Genomic DNA, 22,806 nt, shown 5'->3' with positions numbered 1-22,806 from the left:
TCTTCCAGTGACCCAGCAGCAGGCTCACGGTTGGGGCCTTTGGTGGGATTTTATGGTTCTGGCAAAGGGCATTCACAAGTTTCATCTAAGTTCTGATTGGTGAATTAAGCTTATGATAATAGGAAACAATCAATTGAAAACTTTAGTTTCCTAATGTCATTAGCAAGTGCTTATTAGTTATTTACCAGATTTGGGACATACACACTCATGGCTAACAGCTGTTTACAAACAAATAGGGTAAGAAAAAAAGTCGAAGAGAATGCCATTAGGTACTTTTTATTGTCTTGGATAGGGAGAGATTTCTTAACTAAACAAAAGACAGTAGTGATCACACATACACACACACACACACATCAATTCCAATTACATGAAATTAAAAAGCTTTTTACAGGAAAAGTTATCAATGCGAATAGAAAAAAAACTATCAAGTGGGAAAAAGTTTTGCATTACATATCTCTGATGAGGGCTTAATAGGCAGGATATGTAAGGAACTAACACAAATATGCAAAACCACAAACCATTTCCTCAGAAACAGTTCTTAAAAGGGGGAGGGGGCAGTGCAAACTGTAAATGACAGTATGATAGGAATGCTTGAAATCACTCGAGACACATGAATCAAAACAATTCTGGCATTTTACTTCACACATAGAAAATTGGTAAATAAGCTAACAGATAGAAATAGTTAATGTTGGAGGTGCTGCAAGAAGTATGTAGAGGACATGGGCTGATTATGCTGGAATACCTGAACTATGCTCTAATTATGCTTTTTACAGCCATGCTAATACACTATGAGTGGAACTGGTGAATTATTTCTACACACTGTGCAAAGCAGTTTGAAATGATGCTAGACAAATAACTAAAATATCCATTTTTTCCCCCTAGAGGATGAGACACGGGGCACCCAACTGCTCCACTAACCACCTCAGGACTTAACAATCACGTACTATGTGCCAGACACTGTGCTAAGTGCTTTACAATCATTATTTCATTTGGTCCTCACCACAATCTTGTGAGGGTGGGTATTATTATCCCTGTTTTACAGATGAGGAAACAGGCAAGTAAGACTTTTAAGTGACTTGCCCAGGGTCACAGCTTGCCAAATTTGAACCCAACTCTTCCTGACTCCAGGCACTGATTCTATATAGACGGTAGAGCAGAGGAGAAAGGGGGCAAAGCCATCCCAGCTTCTGAGAATGCTCAGTACTACTGTAAACTACCAAGGAATTGTAGGAGCTTTGTTTTCAGTCACTGGAAGGTATGGAGGGCTAATGGGACACATAACCACTGGAGGGGTGGGAGGGGGGAGAGGTGTACACAGGACACACTTCTAAGTTATATTTGCATGATTAACATTCTTCTCTACCAATTTCTTTAGTCTAGACAATCAGCAAAATAATCAAGCCCTGATTTGTAGTGTTTGCTAAATTCTGAGGTATAAATGCTCACAATGGAAATTTAACAATCAGCTTTTAGGAGTAAATGCTCATGCTGGAAATTTAACAATCAACCTACCAGAGTCCATTGGAGCTCCACCATATGCCTGACATCTAGACTGAATGAGAGCTTGTCAATTTGCACATTATATATTAGTAAAACTTTTATTTTTGTAGTTAAAACATAAATAGAAATTATATTTTCTTGCACTCCTATAGATCCTCTTGTGCATAAGCAAGATCTATAAGAGTAAGCTTGGCCCTTTTCTTTTCTAGAATTTATTCTCCCTTGGACTTTCAGGCCAGGGTACAACAATGAGGAAAGACCCTTGCCCCTCTTCACTCCATCTCAAGGAAAAGTAACGGTAGCTTCCCAGAGACAGGTATAACAAACCTGAGAAGGGGGTTATTGGATCTCCAATTCCTGGTTTCCTTCTTCTGTTTCCTTTTCTGAGCACAAGCCAGAGAATAGACTTCCTATATTCTAGGAACCGAGTAATGTGCCAATTAGATCAATCAAACAATTAATCAATAAGCATTTATTAAAGCCTATGTGCCAGGCACTGTGGATAAAGATAACAATTAAATACTCCCTTTTCTCAAGGAGCTTACATTCATTTTATTAGGGAAGAAAACATATACATCTTAGTATCTACAACAAATTTAAATACAAAATGAATAGAGGGTTAATTTAAGGAGGGATGACAAAGGCTTCATTTAGAAGGTGGTACTTGAGCTTCATTTTGGAGACTGTGAGGAAGGAATGCATTTCAGTTATGGGAGACTCTCAAGGAATGGGTCTGAAGGACAGACAGAGAGGACAGTTTGGCTAGACTATACAGTACAGGAAAGGGAATGAAGCAGGAAGGGTCGGCTGGGGCCAGGCTGAGATGGACTTTAATAGCCGGTTTCTATTTCATTCTAAAGACAATAGGGGGTTGCTGGAGTTTATCAATTAGAAAAGTAACATGGTCAGAAAGCCACTTAAGGAAAATCACTTTGGCATATATATGGAAAATAGAGTGGAAAGTTTTGAAAAAAGGGGGACAAATTAATAGGCCACTGCAATGGTGCAGAGGAGAGGTTGCAAACAGAGAAAGGGGGTAGAAGGTGGAAAATACAGATTTCTTAGAAATGGCATGATCTGGTATCTGACTGGATATGTGGTACGTGGGAGCATGAGGATTAAGATTGTGAAACTAAGACTGGAGAGATGGCAACATCCTTGGCAGAAATAGAGAAATTTGGAAGATGGATGGGTTTTGGGTGAAAAAAATTATTTTGATGGGGCAGCTAGGTGGCACAATGGATAGATCACTGGCCCTGGAATCAGGAGGACATGAGTTCAAATCTAACCTCAGACACTTGACATTTACTAGCTGGGCAACTCTGGGCAAGTCACTGAACCCAATTGCCCAGCCCCAACCAAATTTTTTTTTAAAATTATTTTGAACATGTAAACTTTAAGATGTTACTGGGACATCCAGTTTAAAACGGTCAACAGAGTTCAGGAAAAAAGAGAAAACACACACATACACTGGTGAGAGAGTGTGTGTATCCTGTAGATTATCCACAGAGATAATTAACCTGATTAAGCTTATAAGGTCCCTTAGAAAGTCTTATAAGAGGGCATGGGACAGAACCCTGCAAGTGCCCTCAATTAGGGGGTGTGAAACGGGTAAGTGGTCAGAGAGAACATGAGACAGGATGACCAAGAACCCAGAGAACAAATATTCAGGAGAGGATGGTCATCCGCATCAAATGCTACAGAGCTCTACTGTATCCCCTGCCTCTAGACAGTTTTCTTGAGAGTTTGGCTGTGAAAGTGGGAATATCAGACAGCAGCAGGGGAAAGAGCGGTCTAGCAAAGGTTTTTTAAGGATGGGATCTTTTAAGCCTAGGCCAGGGATCCTTTGGAAAGAGTTCTATGTGGCTAACCCAGAGCCAGACACAGCATCCTTCTCTGCAGCCATCTTCATCTTAAGTTGATGCTGGAGTACTTTTCTCTCACCACTCCCAACTCCAGCCACTTTTCACTCTAGCTGAGAACAGGAGAAAAAAAAACAAAACTCAACACTTCCATTCCTGAGACAAGCCAATCAATTACCCTATGACTCTACTCACCATTACTGTGTACTCCCAGACTGAAAAACTGGCCACCAGTTGCTGTTTATAAAATTTTTATCACCAAGACTTACCAAGTGCCTGGATGGCACATAATAAACACTTTACAAATCCTTTCCCCTCATTCATTTGCCTGGAGGTAGCAGGATAGGAAATAATAGGGGGAAGGGGAGGGGGAGAGAGAGAGGGAGGGAGTGGGAGAGAGAGGGAGGGAGGGGAGAAAGAAAGAGAGAGAGAGAGAGAGAGAGAGAGAGAGAGAGAGAGAGAGAGAGAGAGAGAGAATGGATATGATTAAAGAGGCCATTTGAGAGCGCAGTGTTGGGCCTTGGTGAAGATAAAGATCATTGTTATTTTTCCAAGGAGCCCAACTATTTAATCCCCTATTTTCAAATATGTTTATCTCCCTCTAAGAAAGGAATAAACTGCTATATATATATATAAAATAAAAATGTTCCTTTCACTTAAACTGCTATATATATATATATATATAATAAAGATGTTCCTTTCACTCAGTCTTCATCTTCAGAATTCTATCAGAATTTTGCCCTGAAAAGGCAATCAGATTTGAGTGATCATTTAGAATCATCAAACACTTTCTATATAACTCAGGATAGAGGACACCAAAGTGTCTATTAAAAAGAAAACAGAAGAGACCACAGATTTCCCAACTAAATAGCATTTATTTAAGTTTCCAAAATGTAGCCAGATGTTGGAACCCTGGCAAATTTTAGTCTTTCATCTTAACTTTGAAGTACTGTGCATTTATCCCAGGGTATATGAATGGAAAAGTCCTGGGGGAACCAGATTAATCGTTATGCCATTTTGCCTGGACTGATAGTAGCTCTTTCCTCTATTTTCCCCATTTCAGTTTAATTTAAAAAAAAAAAGAAAAAAACCAAGTTGCTTCAAAAAATAGCAGACTGGAGTTATACTGGGAAATGAGGACTTGCAGTTATCTATAAATCCAGGTGAAGTGCTCTAGTACTAATTCCATAGCTTAAAGGTATATAAAAGAAACTATTTTATTACTAAAGAAATTCAGAGTTGTGAGCAGAAATTTTAATGAAAAATATAGCTAAGCTAGCAAATTATTTGTTTCATCTTTTGATACACACTGCCATAAAGGACCTCAAGCTATAACCTAATACCTGAAATTATCTATTGTAAATGACAAATAGAAATGAAAAATAGAGATTTTAATACTATTTCATAGTCAAAGTATACTGAAATAATAGCACAACATAGTCAAAACATATTTATTACTTTTTAGTGTAATTTTATACACTCCATTACAGATACAAGAATATAGCCATATTTACAGGTAATTGAAAATAAATCAGCATTTTCAAACCCCACATCTAAAAACAATAGTTTTAAGTCCTAAACTACAATTGTTGTGGTATGCAGAGTGAATTACTTCTTCCCTTTAAGAAAATAGTTCCTTCAACATTAGGGTTAGGCTTATCAGTAGAACAAGAACTGATTTCCTTTTCAAATGATCTAACTCTACAAATTACTTCCTTCCCAAGGAGGAAGTTTTAAATTTTAGTGGCAAAATGTCAAAAACAGTTGAGTTTTACTGGTAACAAATTTCTGGGGCACAAATATTAGACTTAAAAATTAAGGGGAAAAAAATCACCCTATTTCATTCCCCTGCTACCCCCTTCCCCAACCCTCCAGCAAAATGTTTAAAAAAAAAATTTCTACAGTTATAGCTTGACATATAGTTTTCAGTTCTTGGGCAGTCATAAAAACTACGTACTCCAGAATTTATTACTAAAGATTAATCTGGTACAGTCTAAGAGTTTCAAAACTTAAAAAAAATTAGAGTAATGTAGAAAACAAAATGTTCCATCACTTAAAAAGAAAAAGGATGAAGAAACTTCTCAAGAAACCTTCCATGGAAAGGTCTTCAAAAATTAAAACAGGAAATCTTCACAAAATTCACTTGGTTCCAGTATCACCTAGAACACTGTTTAAGTATGTATTATTCAAGTTCTATTAATTAAAAAAAAAGGTTCCCAAGAGTCACTTGGTAATTTTCTTTTTGAACTGTCAATAATGGTGCCCACCAGAATGAGACACTAATGGCACTAGTCTGTAAATCCAACACTGTGGACTATTCATCCACCCACATGAGAAATAAAATGACGGTGATGCTACACATGCCAACAGACAGAAGAACTAAATACAAAATGGGATACTGTGTCTATTTTAATAGCACTCAGATATTCCCAGGAGGCTTAAAAAGAAAAAAAGGTCAACAGCTGGACACCATGTTTTAAAAAAAGATTTAGAGCTGTAATAAGATTATATATATAGAAATTATGGGACAAATAAAATAAATTGGAAAAATACTCCAACTTAGATATTTTAATTTTTTCAATGTTAATCTTAAAAATACACCATTTATGCAACTTTAGGTTAACTTTCTATAAGGTGTGGTTACTTCATTTAGAGGCATGAACATAAATATATATGTAAATGTATGTATACATATATACACACATATTTTAATGGGGAGGTACAAAGTGGCAAAGATCAATAAATGTTTCACATTCGCAAACCACATGAGAAATCACCATCCACTTCAGTGAACATTTGCCTACTACATCACAAAATAAATTACCTACTTCTTTCTAGGAAAGGCACAGTGCTGAAATAGTAAGGAGTAACAGATCTAGATTAATACAGCTCTTAAAAGTTACATTTGAATGAACTATTTCCAAGTCTAGCATATAGTATCAGTCTCAAAAATATGAACATTTCTTGTGACATATACCTTTTCTCTTACATTCTGAATAATCTCAGAAGGGGGAAAAAAACCATAAAAGCTATTTTGTGCTCAAACCGCAAACAATTCTCTAGAGATTAAATACAAATTTTTAATTTCTTTTAATCACACTAGGATTTTGTTGCATTTTTGTGAATACCCAACGTATCTTACATTTTAAAATTTGATTAAAAAAAAAAAAGACTGAACCTTAAAACTCTCAGAGACACTTGATATAGAATCAGCTTACTGTATCAGAAACAAGTGACTCTGGCACTCTAAGTCAGTATCCCATAATGTAAGTATATTACATTAGTGTCCAAGATATTAAAATAAGCCCTTGGTGCTGGCAGTTGTGAAAGCACATGAGTGTATGCCCCAACAGAAGAAATCTCTCTATGGAGAAAAGTATTTCAAGTCAAGATTTTGAAATAAAAAGATTTTACTGCATACAAAAACTACTGAGATTTATACATATATCTGGCAGTGTCATGCTAATGCCACGTGAGGACTAATGAAGATTTTAGCAAAGGAAAAAAAAGCCAAGTTGATTTTGTAGTAGCAATAATTTCTTTTTTTATTTTTAATATACTTTAGGAAACAATATACAAAGCTGAGCTTTCCACCATTTCCAGATAACAGTGGGATGCTCCAATTACACAAATTTAGCGTTTTGTGATGGCTAAGAACAGCAGTCAGCACCAGACTTGAACAGTTAGCTACAACACAAACATCCTTCCAAATGAAATGTCATAATAGCAAGACAGGTAAACCAGGGTTTAACATATGACCCTTGGGGATGTTCTGATCATTCTTGTTGAATGTCACATTTCATTAAATATTTTATACAGAATTTTTTGTTTACAAGCTTTAAACAAAATTTCTCGAGGGATTATTTCAATTAAGTACAAATGTTCAACAAGAATAGTTCTGATAAAGAATCCCCAAGTAGTCAAATTCTAATATGCGCTGACCGAAGGAAATGAAAAGTAACCATTTTTTTGTTTTTTTGTTTTAACATGTTTATTACAACAGATACAATTCACATCTGACTAGGTTTTTTTTCCTCTTTCCCCTCCCACAACCATGTTCATTGGGCTATTTCCTTATATTTGAGCAATCAATGTACTTTCAGCACACATGCCCAGCAGTACTATAAAAGTCCATTCTTACAGGGTGCAAATGGAAATACATTTCAATAATTTATACAAACAAGTGGGTTATGCTCAATCACTGCAATTTTAAGCTACTGTACACAGGAATGAAAAGATTATAGAAAAAGTGCCATAGCAACAGTGCCTTAAGAAAAGAGAAAATTAGAAGCATTAAAAAATGGATAAAATCAGATCTAGAGGATTTCAGAGGGGAAATGGAACACAGAAAATGAAAAACATTTCTCTGCAAAAACAGAAATGGAGAAGCACTGCTCTTGATTGGGTGCAAGTGTGGAAACAGTTGTTTCATGATATTTTGTACACTGCCCAAACTGTTCCAAATTGTTGCAGCCTTAGACACAGATCGCCTGGCGCCTGCACTGAATTTTCGGAAATGCAAGATTTCTGAATGATAAATTAACCCCCAAAATAAAAAAAAAGCTAATTTTGCAGACAGGTTTACATGTAAAAGGCTAGGTATTTAGCCACCTCAGCATTGATTAGTTTTGGATGTCTAAGCTCTGATACACATGGCTTCCCATGGCTTCACTCTACAAAACATATTTACAACGTGAAGAATACATCTACAAGAAATCTACATTTCAGGGGTATTACAAATCAATCTTGTAGCTTCCCCTGAATTGACTTTCATGTCCCCATCCCCTTGTCATTTCCATTGCCCAGCTTAACGGTCCAAAGTCTACTCAAATGCAGCTCAAAATTGTTAAGATTGGGCAACCAGTTCCTGTACTCAAAACCATGTGCAATTATTCACATCTTCACACCATGAAGGAATTCTGATTCTTTAGCTTTTCAAGTTCTTTAATTTGTTGTCTCAAAAATAGTATCCTGAAAAATAAAATAAATGATTAAACTTATTTCCCAAATATGACATTAACTATATTAGCTATATCTATTAATCTTTGAATTATAAATAAAACTTATTAGTGAATATACATACTCCATACACTAACATCAAAGAAAATCTGGCAGCCAATGAATATAGCAAGGTGACAACATTTAAATATAATTATGCAATTAAATGCCTGATTTAAGTTCTTCAAACTGTAGAGACAATTTGATAGCTGTTCCATTCAATATTTCACAGTGTTGAAGACAAAAGTTAGTACACCAGGAGTATCAAACACTTTTTCTTAAAAATGAATTACACTGCAGTATCATAGAAAATAAAAATATAATGGAAAACATTTTAGGGTGATAATACAACAATTATACTTCAACACATTAGAAACATGAGAATCTAGGATAAATCAATTTACCATATTATAATTACACTGAGTTATTACAGAAACAGTAAAATAAGCTGTACTTAGCAACTATGAAAGTGTTCAAGGAATGGGTTATAGTTGATAAATAAAATCTGCTCCATCAACTCACTGGTAACTAGAACCTGTCTTTCTTTCCCTTTCTCCCAACTCTTCTTGTTGAGTCTAAAAATTATTAGCTTCCTTGATTGCTTTAAATACAAGATAGCCAATATAAATTAAATCATTATTTTATAATGGGCTCCTTACAGTAAATCACAGTCCTTCTTTCAGCAATTCAATTACATTGTACTATACAAAGCCCCAAACAAAGACTGTTTGTTGCATCTTATGCAGTGGTCAGGCTTTAAAAGTTGGTGTTCAGGCAAAAAAAAATCTCCTAAAATCAAATGTACCCCTGCAAGTCCCTTAATCCCTTGGTTGGCTTTGAATTCCTCTCAAAAGAGGGCTATTCCTTTTTATAAAGAAGTTTGAGTCTAAAGGAGACATTTTTAACCTTTGGCTCATGGACTGATTTCAGGGGATCCTTGAACTTGTGGAGGAAAAAAAATCTATTATTTTCACTAATCTCTAACTGAAATCTAGCATTTCTTTCAATAATTTAAAAACACACAAAAGGTTAATAAACTTTACTGGACTGCCAAAGGGATACATGACACAAAAATCAGTAACCTTGCCTAACAGCTAAGAGTTTTTTCTTGGCTACAATCCATAGGCAAATATTGATGCTCAATGGTATTTCAGTCTTCACTAATACCTTCAACACATTTTTAATTACCTAGAATTGCCTTTATTTTCTTATTCATATAGAACTAACAAAAGGGGGAAACTCCTTCCCTATAAGCCAATGCCCTCACACTTAGGAGGAGGAAGAAATGAGAGTGATAGGGATGGGTTTAGTTGTGGAGGTTCTTTCTATAGATGACAGAAAGAAACAAACAGCAGCTAACCAGCTTTCCTTATTTTTTTTTTCTATTCTTTGTTACAACAAATGGTTCAATGAGTCCCTACTCATTGAAGAGGGAGGGAAATAATTCATTGAAAAAATAATCCTCTTCTGCCCCTTCCTTCTAGGCTCACTCTCCCAATGAAGACCACCTGTGATGTCGAACACCTTTTCTTGGGATTGCAAGTGCACCTAGAGACCAGGGTTGAGACTAATGCAAGTGCTTGGAACTCTTTACACATGGGCTGGGTGTTACAGGACACACATTGCTGTGCTCTTGGCTACTGGTAATAGTTCAGCAATAGATGCTATGGAGAGGCAGAGGAAGAGAAGCCATGGCACTGACCAAGAGGACATCACACTGCGAGTAAGTAGATACAAGCTGAATGTCCCTATAACCTAACAATATCGTAACTAAATTTCTACCACCTTGGAACTTTGGCCCTCATTGACCTCTTCCTTCAGTTCCTGTGTCATTGATCATCTGTAAACACTCATTTTAGCACTTATATATTAGACTGCACTGTTATTTATTTCATGTATGTATAATTTATCTCTACAAAGCTTAATAAAGGTAGGGGTCACATAAAACTCCTTTTTGTAAATCGTCCTTAGTGCCCTGAAATAATGCAATACATACTCAATGCTCAAAAAAAATTTTTGAATCAATGAAATGACCTTAAGAGAAATTTAGTTCTATTTGAAAAACAGTGTAACAATTTCAATGAAATCTAGTTGAGGTTTTACAGTATAATTACTACAAATTAAAAGCTGACATTATTTCTGCTCCTGTTTAACAAAAATGAAGACTATTTTAATGCAAATTAGGGCTAATTTCACAAGTCTCCAAGAATGGATAAACTCCCTGCCAAAAAGCATACCCAGGTATTTCAGTGTTTAGGATGAAATCTCATTCTTTCCTCAGTCTACCACAAATAACACAAGTTTCTGCAATATACTTCTTCAGTGTTCAATGATAAGGAACTCATCCAGAGTGTTTCTCACTGACTTTAAGCAATACATGAATACTGCAAATGAAAAAAGTCAAAAGTCTGCCTTTGTTTTACTATAAGCATTTTTTTCAAGTGAACAAAACTTTATTGCACAACATTACCTAACATTCTTTGGGAACTTGAAGAAGGTAAGAATGTATTTCACTAAACTCTAAGATGCTAAAATTCCAATGCTTTAATCAAAAGCAGTGTGAACAGTGGTCTTAATTGCAGAATCGTAAGATGTTACATTTGAAAAGAATCTTATACAAAGTTTTCTAGTTCAAATACAACCTGAAACAAATCTCTATAAAAGTAGCTACAGTGAAATATACATATATAAAATGGAATAAAGTGTTACATGGGCTCTCATCCTTAAAATAGGCAGGAAGTTTGAAATTGGAATTATCCATGTTCCCTAGTTCAATAATGAAAATGTGCACTTACCTTGAGGAATTTCATAAAGTTGCTGTTCAAGACAGACAACATGCTTAATGAAATGTTTATTCTGTGTTGTTACATAAAAATAAAGGAGGCAATATTCTTAGTGGCTTAGCGGTACAAATTAGCAGGGACAAAGTAAAGTAATTAAATTTATTGGCTTATACAATACACCTTACAACTTTTTACATCTTTAAATGTAAAAATGTAATATGCAATATGTCCTAATTTGCCACAATCATTTATATGACTGGGCACTGGATTCAAAAGATTTTGACACATATTCCTTAATTCTTCATCATGAAATGACACTTTTATCACATTGGATATTAAGCATACCTTTGATGAATAGTCCATTTTTCCAAGTCTAGCCTTGATTATATATAGCCCATAAGTTTTCATTGGGGTTTAAATCGGGTAAGTTCCCAGGCCATTGAAGCATGTTTATCTCCATCTCTTGGCATGATGAAAGGCCATGTTGCAATATTCCATCTCCATTTGGGAATTATTATTATAACTCTGCTTCTCAATATATTAATATATCTATCAGACTTCATTATTCTCTTAATAGTAACAAGACTTCCAGGAGCACTGGAAAGAAAAAAATCCCCAAAACTCTTTTGGGGGGTGGATATATAATTTTATAGTCTGATGAAGATGCCCTGATCTTATAGGGTCATCTGGACGCCTTCTGACAAGAGTTCTGGCATAGGCTTGACTGAAAATGTGAGTTTTATCGATAAAAATTTCCAATCTTTTCCAAACCTTCGGTTCTCTAGTCTTTATACTGTCTTGCCTGTGACAAAGAGTTTTTCCCCGCTTCACTGCAACGACTAATAGGTGATTAAAAAAAACCCCACAGATCTTCTCGCTATTCTTCCAGCTTCCAGATGCACTGTAGAGGTATCAATAAAGCCCTTCCAGTTGCCATGTTCCTCTGAAGGCCTTTGCTTGTTTTCTGAGGATTAATCAGACTGTTTTCCAGCAACAGTTTGTCAGTTCTTGGCATTGTGTTTTGTCTTTTGATGGGATTTTCCTTTGTACTTTGATGTAACTGTTCCTGTTTCACTGTGGACTTGAATGATCATTTAAATGCTTGACTTCCCCACATCAATAGCAGCTGCAATATCTAACAGTCATTGAAGTGTGCTCTTTAAGAGCTATAGTTTTTGCATGTTTCCTTGGAGTAAAATCCACTCTTAAAAACCACAGAATTAAAAACACAACAAGAGAGCAATGAAACATGTGTACTGTAGGAAATTCAGCACTCAACTGAGACAACTAATAAAATGGTGGAGAAACCAGCTCAATTTGATTTCAGGTGATCAATGACAGATGCTCTGAGTCAACCTAATATCAATAGAAGTACACACTCATGACCAATGCTGCCACTAAATGACACCACATCAAAATTGTTTTGTCCCAAGTCACACACACCACTTTATAATTAAGAAAGCTGTATAAACATAAGTTTAAGTTATCAACTGGAATGTTATTTAATTATTGGAACATGGTAAAAATATGTCAATGGAAATTAGGAGAATTAATAATTTATGATTATGGCCAACAACCTAATTGAAAACAAGGCACAGGATTTTTTTAAAAAAGGCAGATACTAAGCAAAATCTTACCTTTGCTCACGCAAAGTTGCTTGAATTTCACATACTCGGACTAAAGATCTTAAATTTTTTAATTCAGTACAAATTTCTGACATATGAACACTCCCCATGTTATGAGCTTCTTCACGCAATCTTGATGCCTAAGTGTACACAAAAATTATTTTTAATACTAGAAAAATGTCTTCCCTGTCTTGACCCTATCTCCCTCCTACAATTATTTATCTATCTTAAAATTGAGCTTACAGCTCAATAGCTCAGTTACAAAACCTGTAAAGCACACAAGCACAATGCCTGGCCCACAGAAGGCATTTAACAAATGCTTGTTTCCTCCTTCCCCTTCCTCCCTGCAACAATCTAGGTGTCAAGACCAGTAATTTTTGCTTAGTCCTCATTCTCTTTGACCTAATTGAAAAATTTTTAACACTGCTGAATATTTCCCTTATTGAAACTTTCTTCTTTTAGTTTCCCTGTTGTGACATTATCAGTTTTCTGATCAGCAAAACTGGATTAGATTACATTATCTCCAAGATCCATTCCAGCTCTAAATTCTACATAAGCTTTAGCATTCTCCTACTAGCAACTTAATATGGGCAATTTCTGTGGTTTGGCATTTCTAAATGTATTAATGTCTGAATGTAGTACTATCACCTCAAACTTTAAAACTGAAATCATGTTCCCACAAAAACTACTTTTCCCCTTGTTATTAACATTATTCAAGTCATCCAAGCTCAAAATGATAGAATTTTTAATTTACCCTCTTCAATTTCCCACCAGCTGCTAGGCTTGGTTTCAGTTCCACAAACATCATACTCATGTACTGTACTCTCTGCTATTCAGCTTCCTTTTGTGTATTCTCTTCCCCCTGACTAGATTCTAAGTTCCTTGAGGGCTGGTACTATCTTTCTTACTGTTTGTATCCTCAGCACATAGCACTGTGCTTGGCACACAGGAAGTGCTTAATAAATGTTCCTTTAACTATTGATTAAGACACAAAGTCCTGTATATTATTCCTTTCTTGCATCCATCTTTTTCTTTCTATTGCCACTGCTACCACCCTAGTAGGGACCGAAACTTATACAATAGTCTCCTAATTTGTCTCCCAACCGTTAGTCAATTTTTGCAATCCACTTGATGTCATCAGACTAATTTTCTATACCAAAAAATTTTCAATAGCTCCCTACTGCTTCTAAGATAAAACTGAACTCCTTAGCTTGAATATGGTCTTAACCTATCTCAACTCCAACTACCTTTCTGAATCCTCTATTACAGACAGAAAATGCTTGGTAATTTCCCACCTCCACAATTTTTGTTAACATTGCCTACATACTGCTATCTCACCCTTACCATGCTCTCTACTTATCTAAGACCCTTCCCTAATCTCTGCATAAACCTACTCGGATTATTTCACATCTCAGTTATGCTACCCTCCTCTGAACTCACACAAAACTTATTACTAATACCATTTATATGATAATCAATCATTATTGGCAGCATGGGTTCTGAGAAGGCCTCAGAGTCAGGAGCACCTGGCTTAAAGCCTTACCTCTGACACATAATGGCTGTGTCTGGGAGGTCACAGCTTCTCAGTGTCCCAAGCAACTAAGATTTTAGGTTGTAGAGCAGATACCTGTTAACATTGGTAACAACAGTTTCCTTACTTAGACTTCCATATATAAGAAAACCTCAGGTCTGATCCGAAAACCATTTACGTAACAATGTAAGAAATTACAATGCAAGAGACAGCACTACATTATCATTTAAAAAATTAAATTACCAAAATAAATAAATAAATTACCCCAGTGAGAGGACAAGATGGGTTCCTACAATATCTCAACATAGTGCTTTACATACAGCAGATGATCAATAAATACTTGTTGGTTAAACGTAGCTTAACCAAAATGCTTCTGAAAGGGAAGGCAGTAAATATTTTCAAAGTATATATAAAAGCTTGATTCAATGAACTAGAAGAACCAAGGTACAGGCCTTCATTTTGAGAGCCATGCTGTCATCAAGCAACTAGACAGTAACATGGGCAGGCTGAGCTAAGGGGAGGAGATAAATGGCATCTTTACCAGTTGGTGTTTATAAAGACCCTCACATAGGTACATCAACCACCTCATAAGTCCTTCTGACCATACATACACTTCCTTCAACCTGTTTTGAGGATTCTTTTCAAAGCTATTCTTAAATACATTTTAATACAGATGAAATGAGTTGGCTTTGATTCTTAACAATTATTAACAAATCTTGGTGATTCCAACTCTGCAATAACTTTTACATTTGTACCCTCCTCTTTTATTTTTACTCCCATAATTCTAGAGGCCTTTCTAACTACCCAACTACTTCAACAGCCTCCTAACAGGCCTCTCCAACTCCCCACTTAGGAGACTAATATTCGTTATACAAATTCTATCAAATCTCTGAAACGCAACCTTATTTTTTGATGAAGAAAAGTTCATTTGTTTAACAAACATTTAGTTTAACAAATTCCTTAGCTTAATATTCAAGGCCCTCTGTAATCTGATGCCACTCTTTCTAATCTTATTCCATACTACTCTCCTTCCATGTGTTCTACACTCCAGACCATTGTACCACTCTCCAGTACAACTGGGCACTGTACTCCTACATGACCCATATTTTCCTGCCATTCAGATGATAGAAACATTACCCATTCCTCTCCATATGCTCCATCATTCTTTGTAGCACAATTCAAATACCATCACTTTTGTGAGCTTTTCCCAAAACCCCCACTTTGAATTCAAGCACTTGGCCACCATGTTCTTATGTACCCATGTATTAAGTTGTTTGTATGTGTCATATCCCTAGTACTAGACTGTAAACAAGTAGGGCTCAGAGTGTCTAATTCTCAGTCTAGTGCTATTTCCACGATGATACACTGCATTCTTTAAAATGACCACATGGTTATTTTTCTCCCCAGTTTACAATGAATTCAGAAACCTGTACTCAATGCAGGTCAGATCAATACTTAGACATGTATTTCTATAAAGAGCTTTGTTTTAGAATAAAGCACTAAAAAATAATTGAACCAAATATTTTAAATACTCACCCCAAACAACTATATATTTTGATATTTAAAACATGTACATACCTGCTTTTCTGCATGATCTGCCGGCCATCCTTGAACGTGTTTTATAAGATTTTCATTGAAGTGTGCTGCTAGGGTAGGTGTTAATGAACATGTAGGTCGGGTAGATGAATTCTGTGGTACAACTGTTGCATTAGATGCATTACTACTAGAAGTATGATTTGGACCAGGAGATGGACTTCTCTGACTACTGTAAGATAGAAAGAATATTTCAGTTTGTTTCTAAACACCTGATAAGCATTCTGAAATGGCTGTGTCATAATAAAATACATTAAAAAACACGATCGTACTTTAGGTCCAAGAAAAATATGTTTACATATAAAATATTTAAGACAAAAATGTAGATTCAGATAAAAGTTTGTATTCTCCCCCATTCCCCTTTAAAAACAGTGCCTTAGCCAAATTTCAATTTGACTGAACCTCAAATTCTTTCAGTAGAACATTTTCATATGTTCTACTGAACTTCCTATGGCAGTGCAGTACAACAGTGGCAATATCATGTTACAATCAGAACTATATTTTCTTCTTGTTGTTTAGTCATTTTCAGGTGTATCTGACTCTTTGTGACTCCATTTGGGGTTTACTTGGCAGAGATACTAAAGTGGTTTGCCATTTCCTTCTTCAGCTCATTTTACAGCTCATTTACAGAGGAATTGAGGCAAATAAGGTTAAGTGACTTGCCCAGGGTCACACAGCTACTATATGCCTGAGGTCACATTTAAACTCATGAAGATGAGTCTTCCTGACTTCAGGCCCAGCACTCTACCCATTGCACCACCAAGCTGCCCCTTAAATGAATCTATTCTGGATATCATCTTCAATTTAAAAAGCAAAAGAATATACTATCTTGTAAAAAAGAAGAAAAAGAGCTAGAATCCAACTTAGGTTAAAGTGACAATCTATATTTACAAAAATTTACTGAGGATAACAAGTAATCTAAGGTACTGTTCAGTCAACTAGAATTTCTACTGTTTCATAACTAAAAACAATTCAAATCAAGTTCAGTCTACTTTTCTAGAGCATTGCTTTGAATTAATAATTTAAGATTTCTGTGTGTCTGAATAATGGTAGGTTAAAGGGTTATTAAGGGAGATCTTCTGAAATAGTATTGGTTGTAAAACAACAGATATCTAAGTTATTTGACATAAAATGTAATTTCATCAAATAAAATATATAAAATGAAAAATGCCTACAGTATTTATTTTGCATATTTTCCCAACTTGGGGGTGCAAATTTGGAACTTTTTCCCTCTATGAATAACAGGTCCCCTAACCATTTAATAGTAGAATGAACCCCTCTAAAATCTTGTTAAGACTAGCTTCGGAATCATCACCAATCAATGACCAATTTTGCCCCTTATTCAAGGGGCAAAAAAAAATTCTATGATCAAACATATCAGCAGAATGGTGGTTGAAATTAGGTAAGTACTAAAAACCACCTACACTACACACACAACTAATTATGAAAGTTTGTAACAATAGAAAGGAGCTCAGGATCTTAAGTTATTGTTATGAACATCAATGGGTCATTACACTGGTGAAGTATAAAAGTGTCAACTGGAAATTTAAAATGACAGAATGCTTTCACTGTACTACCTTTCAATGGGGTAGACTGCTATTCCTTGAATCATTTAACTGTTTTTTTGGTTTGTTTTAACCAAGGGTTTACAGGCATCAAACGAGGGGAAAACTCAAGCTTTAGATAGCAGCATTTCTGAAGACATTCCAATTTTCAGGTTCCCTTTCACCTCCCTCCAGAATGGCACACTCTATGCTCCACTTCAATCTTTCATATGCTCTTTAGCTAAAAGAGCTGCAGGATGCCCTTGGACAATTCCATGTGAGGACAAATCTCTCTAGACGATGTTTTAGCCTAGCTGAACTCATTTCTCAATGATTAACATACTTTCACCCCATCATGACGGCCAATCTCCGTGGTTCTGAACCCCTAATTAGCATTGTTCAACCCCCTACTGACTGCTCCCTTATTTCTATCACCCTCAACCCAATCTCCCAAACTTCTCACACTCCAGTGTTATCCAACTCATCTATTGTGCTCTCGAGAATGTCTGCTTCACAGGTAACTGGATTTCATCTTAAATCTTTTCCTTTAACTTTTTGCACTTACTGAGACCTGGTTCTGCCTGGTGACAAAGCCTCCCTTGGCTATCCTTCTGAATACAAGCTACACTTCCACTCATACTCCACCTTAGCCTCTGCCACTTCCAGGCTCTCCCTCTACCACCCACACTCAGTAACCACTCCTCCTTTGAAGTATGGTAGTGTTGCCCACAGATTTCCAGGGAACTTCTCCTTCCTTCCTCAATAAGTTCAGTGCCTGTCTCAGACTTTTTCTCCTACCTAACTCCTGCCCTCATACTAAGGGTTTAACAAACATACTCTCTCAAAGAATCTAACTTTTCAATTCCTCAAATCACTCATTTCCCTTGACCTACTCCTACACACAGAGGAGGCTACACCCTTGATCTTGCCATCAACCCCTAAGTATTCCACATACACCTTCATAAAACCTGAAATTCTTTTCTCTGATAATAAACTGTTGTCCCCCTCGGCCTTGCAACTCTAACCCTTGCTCTGCCACCCCCTCAATCTCCAATTGCTCTACACCTTAGCTCTTTCCAGGCCATCAGGCCTGCAATGAGTACACTCACTCTCCTACCTTTCCCATCTTGACCTTCTGGTGAACTAGTTCCACTCTACACTATTTACTTCTCTCAAATCCCTTGTCCCTTTAACCTACTGAAGATCTTGCCTTCCAAATCGCAGCCTCAGATTATTCTCACCATCCACTCTACTGCCTTTGATCCTCATCAAATCTGCTAAACAAAGCTGGAGAAAATCCTAAAACTGGGCTAACAGAATCCATTACAAGCTTAGGTTACATAATCTCAACTGGGCCCTCACTGTAAGAAGGCTCTAGTCTAAGGCCTCTCTAATCAATTACTTTCCCACTCACAAAGGTTTTTCCAAACCTTTTCATTCTCCCTCAAGCTTTCCAGAGGTCACTGTCCCTCCATTCTCAGATGAGAACCCTGCCCTTGTTTCACTTAAAAAATGTGAGCCCATTAGCCAAGAGTTTCCCCTTATTCCCTCCTGTGTCATCTTACATCACTTAGATGTCCTCTGCTACTATCTCCTTTACCTCTGTCTGACTTGAACAGATAACCCTTCTCTTGGCCAAGAAAAATCTCTCTACACACACAAGTGATCCCATTCTATCCTTTCTCTCCAGCAGATTGTCCCCACATCATCCCTCCTCTCTCATTAATCTTCAGTCACTCTTTGTTTACTAGCTGCTTCCTTATTGCTTACTAACAGGCCCATCGCCCCACCATCTCTAAAAAACCTGCATTTGATCCATTCACCCTGGCGGGCCGTTTTCTATCTCTTCTCCCTTTTGTGGCTAAATTCCTTGAAAAGGTCTTCTACATTTCTTGATACTATCTTCTTTCTAGGTTTTTGTGAACACTAGTCTCTCTTGGCTTTTTTCCTTCCTGTCTAAATGTTCAGTCTCTGCTTCCTTTCCTGGATCTTCATCCAGGTCATATCTGCTAATTGTGGGAGTCTCCTAAGGCTCTTTCCTGCACCCTCTTCTCCTTTACATTGATACTATTTTCTTTAGTTTTCTTGTCTGTTCCCATTGTTTCAATGATCATCTCTATATATAGATGAATTCTCAAATCTGCTTGTCTAGACTTAACCTCTTCTGACCTCCAGTTTCACATCTCTAAATACCCATTAGACATCTTAAACTGGATCTTAAACTTCCATAGCTATCTTAAACAAAACATGTCCAAAACTGAACTCATTATCTTTCCCCAAAAGCCTTCTCCTCTTCCTAACTTTCCTATCACTGTTGAGAGAGTACCACCAGTCTCCCCAGTCACAGATATCACTCTAAACTCCTCACTCTCTTCACCACCCATATCCAATCATCCATCAAATCCTATTGGTTTTTTTTTTTACCTTTGTAACATTTCTCCTATACAACCCCTTCCCCACTTTGACACTGCCAGCACTATTCATTGCAACAGTTTCCTCGTTGGCCTCCCTGTCTCTCCCCACTCCAATCCATCTTCCACTTAGCTGTCAAATTGATCATAAAACGCAGACCTGACAATGTGAACCTCCTACATGTTCAATAAACTCTAGTACCTCTTTATTACCTCCAGTAACAACTATAAAATACTCTGTGCATCTGTCAAAGCCTTTTATAACCTGTCCTCTTCTTACCTTTCCAGTTGTCCTAAACCTACCTCCCTTTCATGTACTTGGTGAGCCAGTGACACTGGCTTCCTTGTTGTTCCTTGAATATGACACTCTATCTCTCCTGCCTCTGTGAATTTTCTCTATCTGTCCCCCATGCATGGAATGCTCTCTCCTCATCTCTACCTAACTCCCCTATATTTCTTCAAATTTCAACTGAAGTCCCAAACTTGACAAGAAGGTTCTCCTAGTCTTCCTTAATCTTAGTGCATTCTTTCCGACTCTATGCCTAAAATATATAAATGTCTGCATGTGTATATATTTATGTCGATGCACACACACACACTCAATCCTGTAGGCTTAGCATAGGGTGGCTAAATGCTACCTGTTTCATAAATCACAGCAACAGACTTACATAATTCCTACAATCAATGTGTAGTGGCCAGGACGCTGGGAGTTGGTGCAAGTCCTGGCTCTAGCATCTACTAGCCAGGTGACCACAGTAACAAACCTTTAGAACTTCATTTTTTTCTCAATTACAAAATACAAATGATAGATATAGCTATTTACCTTCACAGGGCTTTTGCCACAAAGGTGCTCTGTAAGCTATAAAGCACTATAAAAATGTAAATGATCTGCAACTGTCATGACATTTCGGTACTTTAAAATATTTAAAGTATGACCAATATATTCATAAGATACCTTAACATGTTACATTACAGAGAAAATACTTTCTGGATGGAAGGGAAGTGAGTCAGATTGGAAAAGTCAATAATGAAGTAATATTTAAAAGGCAAGAAAAAAAATCCTAAATTTTTGGCAATGTTTATAAGAAGATTTTCATATATCCTAGTGTTGCAAGCTTTACTCTGTTTCGTAAAATCTGATTTTTTTGGATATTGGTGGCACTTATGTGTAAAATGACTTCTAAAATGACATCTAAAAAGTTGTGTCATAGCCACAGAAAGCCATTTTAAAGATATTCTTTTTTTTGGGGGGAGGTGGGGGGTGGAGAAGAAGCAATTAGGGTCACACAGCTTGTAAGTGTCTGAGGCCAAATTTGAACTCATGTCCTCCTAGCCACTGTGCCACCTACCTGCCAAATTTTAAATGTGTTCTCAAGCAATGTATAATCACTAAATAAGCATGCAGCATCTCAACAAATATACTATGAAAGGTAACATTCATTCAGATGTATGAGTTCTGAGGCAAAGTACTTCCCCAAAATAGCAGTGTTGCTAGCAAGTAGCAAAGCAGGGATTTGAACCCTTGTCTTCTGCCTTCAATCCAGTGTTCTTATTTCTATACCATAGTCTGGCTGATGCAGCATGGAATTTCAACTTGGCTTGATTCTCAAAAAGAACTTATAATAGCAAGATCCCACAATAAAGATAATAAGAATGACATTACACAATATTTTGTGTATATCAGCGACTACAACCTTTTAATTAAATAGCACAGATTTCCAGATGATTTGCACAAAACTTTATTCTAATTTTTTTTAAAAAGAAAAAGAAATTGAAAACCATGTTTTTCCAAGCAGGAGTCAGTGTAAAATTATAGAGAACTATGATACTGAAAATAAGGTCATTTGCATGAGAATAAAACAAAAGGCAGACCCAATATAAATATACCTTGATCGTTGAAGACTCCTAGGAGAAACTGGTTCATGACCTTGTTGCTTGTCAGCAGTTACTGGCTGCTGAGAGGCAGACTGTGAGACTGGTCCTTGCTTAACACCTGGAGTACTAACCTAAAGTTAAAAATAGGGTTAGAGTATTCCATAACTTTACAAGCCACAAAAACGTAAACTAAGGACAGAAAATTAAGAAATTGATGATGATAACTAAGGTTTATTTAGTGCTTATTATCTTCTAGGCATTGTGCTAAACACTCTACAATTATTATCTTATTTGATTCTCACAACAATCCTGGGAGGTAAGTGCTGCTACTATCCTTGTTTTACAGATGAGGAAACTAAGGCAAACAGGGGTTAAGCAACTTGTCCAGTTAATAAGTATAAGAGGTCACATTCAAACTTGGGCCTTCCTGACTTCAAGTCCGGCACTGTATCATCCAGTTGCCAATAATCAAGCCTTTCTTCCATTTCTATCATTAAGAATGGTTTATAATTTGAGGATAGGTAGGAATATGGTTTCAACATTACCATTATGTGAAATTGATTATACCTCATTTGGTCTTTTTTTATTCTATCATCTAAATATGCTGAAGTATACAATTACTATAATTCTATACAAGCCTTACAAACACAGTTCTTGACCTGGGTTAATGATTTTAGGAAACATCATGCAATACCTCACACTACACACTGATTGTCCTTCTATCTTGTGTAGTGCCTCCTATCTGTACATTTTCAAATATTTTATGGGAGTGTGTTATAACAGTAGACTGAATAACAGAAGAACTGGAATTTAATCCTGGCCTTGCCACTAAATAGCTATATGATCTTGGACAATTACAACCGTTCTGGGCTTCAGTTTATCTTTCAAAAGGAAAGTATGGAATTAATATTTCCTAAGTTACATATCAACTCTGAAATTGTATTATTCTAGGGAAGAAAGTGATCAATTTTCATAAATACTAATAATTTTAATATAATAAACATTGAAAAACATTAAGAAGCACATGGGGCTCAACTGTGAACAAAACTTACTACAGAGGCACATTTTTCAGCTTAATCATCTA

The 22,806-nt window shown here is 36.4% G+C and overlaps 1 protein-coding gene across 2 annotated transcripts in view; it reads right to left on the bottom strand.

Annotated features, from left to right (window-relative positions):
- Positions 1–6,877: 6,877 nt before the first annotated feature.
- The window catches only part of WAC (WW domain containing adaptor with coiled-coil), a 126,623-nt gene continuing 110,694 nt past the window's right edge, over positions 6,878–22,806 (bottom strand). For both annotated transcript variants that reach the window (XM_020990512.2, XM_020990514.2), the window contains 4 exons: positions 21,735–21,853; positions 15,878–16,064; positions 12,781–12,908; positions 6,878–8,333 (listed from right to left, as the gene is read on the bottom strand). In XM_020990512.2, coding sequence (XP_020846171.1) covers positions 8,264–8,333; positions 12,781–12,908; positions 15,878–16,064; positions 21,735–21,853 — 504 coding nt within the window. In that variant the 3' untranslated portion in view covers positions 6,878–8,263. The remainder of the gene's footprint in view (positions 8,334–12,780; positions 12,909–15,877; positions 16,065–21,734; positions 21,854–22,806) is intronic.

Source organism: Phascolarctos cinereus, unplaced genomic scaffold (genome assembly GCF_003287225.1).
Source record: "Phascolarctos cinereus isolate Bilbo 61053 unplaced genomic scaffold, phaCin_HiC Scaffold_1;HRSCAF=81, whole genome shotgun sequence".
Lineage (NCBI taxonomy): Eukaryota > Metazoa > Chordata > Mammalia > Diprotodontia > Phascolarctidae > Phascolarctos > Phascolarctos cinereus.
This window is presented reverse-complemented; position numbering and strand designations above follow the sequence as displayed.